General features: G+C 54.4%; 1 protein-coding gene across 2 annotated transcripts; it reads right to left on the minus strand.

Annotated features, from left to right (window-relative positions):
• Positions 1–497: 497 nt before the first annotated feature.
• On the minus strand, positions 498–2,278 carry LOC117800431 (beta-enolase-like). Of its 2 annotated transcripts, XM_034652968.1 has the most exons (3): positions 2,096–2,278; positions 1,349–1,969; positions 498–872 (listed from the first exon to the last, which is right to left on the minus strand). In XM_034652968.1, exons 1-3 carry the CDS (start codon positions 2,276–2,278, stop codon positions 498–500), a joined length of 1,179 nt encoding a protein of 392 aa, XP_034508859.1. The 2 variants fall into 2 exon arrangements, with proteins under 2 accessions (XP_034508859.1, XP_034508858.1); XM_034652967.1 differs by having other exon boundaries at positions 1,349–2,278.
• Between the last annotated feature and the right edge of the window lie 46 nt (positions 2,279–2,324).

Genomic DNA, 2,324 nt, shown 5'->3' on the forward strand with positions numbered 1-2,324 from the left:
CATGTGTGCACTTGGACAATGGATGACCCATGTCAAGATGCATGTGTGACAAATGCAAGCATGTGTTGGGCGGCCATATGTGCAGAGCAATTGGCAAGTCAAACTGAGTGGAGTCAATGCACGTGAAATTGGCTTCGGCAACTTTGCCAAGTCTTCCTGCAGAGGTCTCATGCCCCACAGGTCTTCGGAAAGATGGCCACAAAGCTTGCCAAGGCCAACATGAGTTGGTGTAGAGAAACATGACGTTATGGGATGGCAAAGTAATCACCAGTGACCAGGTCAGTCCAGCAACACTAAACTAATCTGGTCTCAAAGGATTAGGCAACCTCTTCCAAGACACATTGAATGCCTCGATGCAGAGAAAGCGTAGCCGATGACTTCATTGGAAAGGGTATGGCCTACTGGCAAGGGCTGGGTCACATGGGGTCAGGTCTCCAGATATTCTTGGGACAATGGGTCACCACCTTCGAGAAGTAGGTAGCTCTGGGTCCCAGCAATTACTTGGCTCGGGGGTTTCTGAATTTACGTCCTGCGAAGATCGCGGCGCTTCCCAGCTCTTCCTCAATCCTCATCAACTGGTTGTACTTGGACAGTCGCTCTGATCTGCAGGGGGCACCAGTCTTAATCTGTCCAGTGCACAGCCCAACCACCAAGTCAGCAATGAAGGTATCCTCTGTCTCACCAGAGCGATGGCTCACCATTACACCCCAGCCATTGGCCTGTGCCAGCTTGCATGCCTGGATGGATTCGGTGACGGAGCCGATCTGGTTCACCTTCAGCAACAGGCAGTTGCAGGCCTTCTGCTCCACCGCCTTCTGGATGCGCTTCGGGTTGGTGACAGTCAAGTCGTCCCCAACAATCTGGATGTCGACCTGGGATTGAAAGCTCTTCCAGGTCTCCCAGTCATCCTGGTCAAAGGGGTCCTCAATGGACACCACTGGATAGTTCTTGATGAAACTCTTGTACAGGTCTCCCAGTTTCTCGCCAGTGATGTNAATTTACGTCCTGCGAAGATCGCGGCGCTTCCCAGCTCTTCCTCAATCCTCATCAACTGGTTGTACTTGGACAGTCGCTCTGATCTGCAGGGGGCACCAGTCTTAATCTGTCCAGTGCACAGCCCAACCACCAAGTCAGCAATGAAGGTATCCTCTGTCTCACCAGAGCGATGGCTCACCATTACACCCCAGCCATTGGCCTGTGCCAGCTTGCATGCCTGGATGGATTCGGTGACGGAGCCGATCTGGTTCACCTTCAGCAACAGGCAGTTGCAGGCCTTCTGCTCCACCGCCTTCTGGATGCGCTTCGGGTTGGTGACAGTCAAGTCGTCCCCAACAATCTGGATGTCGACCTGGGATTGAAAGCTCTTCCAGGTCTCCCAGTCATCCTGGTCAAAGGGGTCCTCAATGGACACCACTGGATAGTTCTTGATGAAACTCTTGTACAGGTCTCCCAGTTTCTCGCCAGTGATGTGGCGGCTGGGGTCGTCGGGGGACTTGAAGTCCAGATCGTACTTTCCATTGCGGTAGAACTCTGAGGCAGCTACGTCCATGCCAATCACGATCTGGTCAGGGTAGCCGGCCTTCTCGATGGCACACTTCAAGAGCTCAAGGGCTTCATTGTTCTCCAGGATGTTCGGGGCGAAGCCACCCTCATCTCCCACATTGGTGGCGTCCTTGCCATACTTGGCCTTGATGACATTCTTGAGGTTATGGTAGACCTCGGCTCCAATGCGCATGGCCTCCCGGAAGGAGGACGCGCCAACGGGCAGGATCATGAACTCCTGCATGGCCAGCTTGTTGCCGGCATGGGACCCGCCGTTGATCACATTGAAAGCCGGAACAGGCAGGATGATCTCTGCGTTTCCAGCCAAGTCAGCAATGTGGCGATACAGCGGGACGCCCTTCTCAGCTGCCCCGGCTTTGCAGACTGCCAGAGACACTCCCAGGATGGCGTTGGCACCAAACTTAGACTTGTTCTCGGTTCCATCCAGTTCAATCATGAATTTGTCAATTTTCTCCTGGTCCACCACGCTAAATTTCTTTGCCAAGAGCGCTGGGACAATGGTCTGGTTGATGTGGTTAACGGCCTTCTCCACACCTTTTCCCAGGTAGCGGCTCTTGTCGCCATCGCGCAGTTCCAAAGCTTCGTAGATTCCAGTGGAGGCACCGCTGGGAACTGCTGCACGGAAGAGGCCTTTGGCGGTATACAGGTCTACCTCCACGGTAGGGTTACCGCGGGAGTCCAGGATCTCCCGGGCATGAATCTTCTGGATGGACATGCTTCCTGCGTCTCTGCTGGGCCGGGGCGCTCTGGCAGACGGAGAC

This window comes from Ailuropoda melanoleuca, unplaced genomic scaffold (assembly GCF_002007445.2).
Source record: "Ailuropoda melanoleuca isolate Jingjing unplaced genomic scaffold, ASM200744v2 unplaced-scaffold70257, whole genome shotgun sequence".
Lineage (NCBI taxonomy): Eukaryota > Metazoa > Chordata > Mammalia > Carnivora > Ursidae > Ailuropoda > Ailuropoda melanoleuca.

What these genes read in the sequence shown, in the direction of transcription:
- LOC117800431 (XM_034652967.1), bottom strand. Translation starts at nt 2,278, where the DNA reads ATGTCCATCCAGAAGATTCATGCCCGGGAGATCCTGGACTCCCGCGGT. An exon ending in GGAAGAGCTTTCAATCCCAG is followed by an intron (nt 873 to 1,348) that starts GTCGACATCCAG and finishes TTTCAATCCCAG; the next exon opens with GTCGACATCCAGATTGTTGG.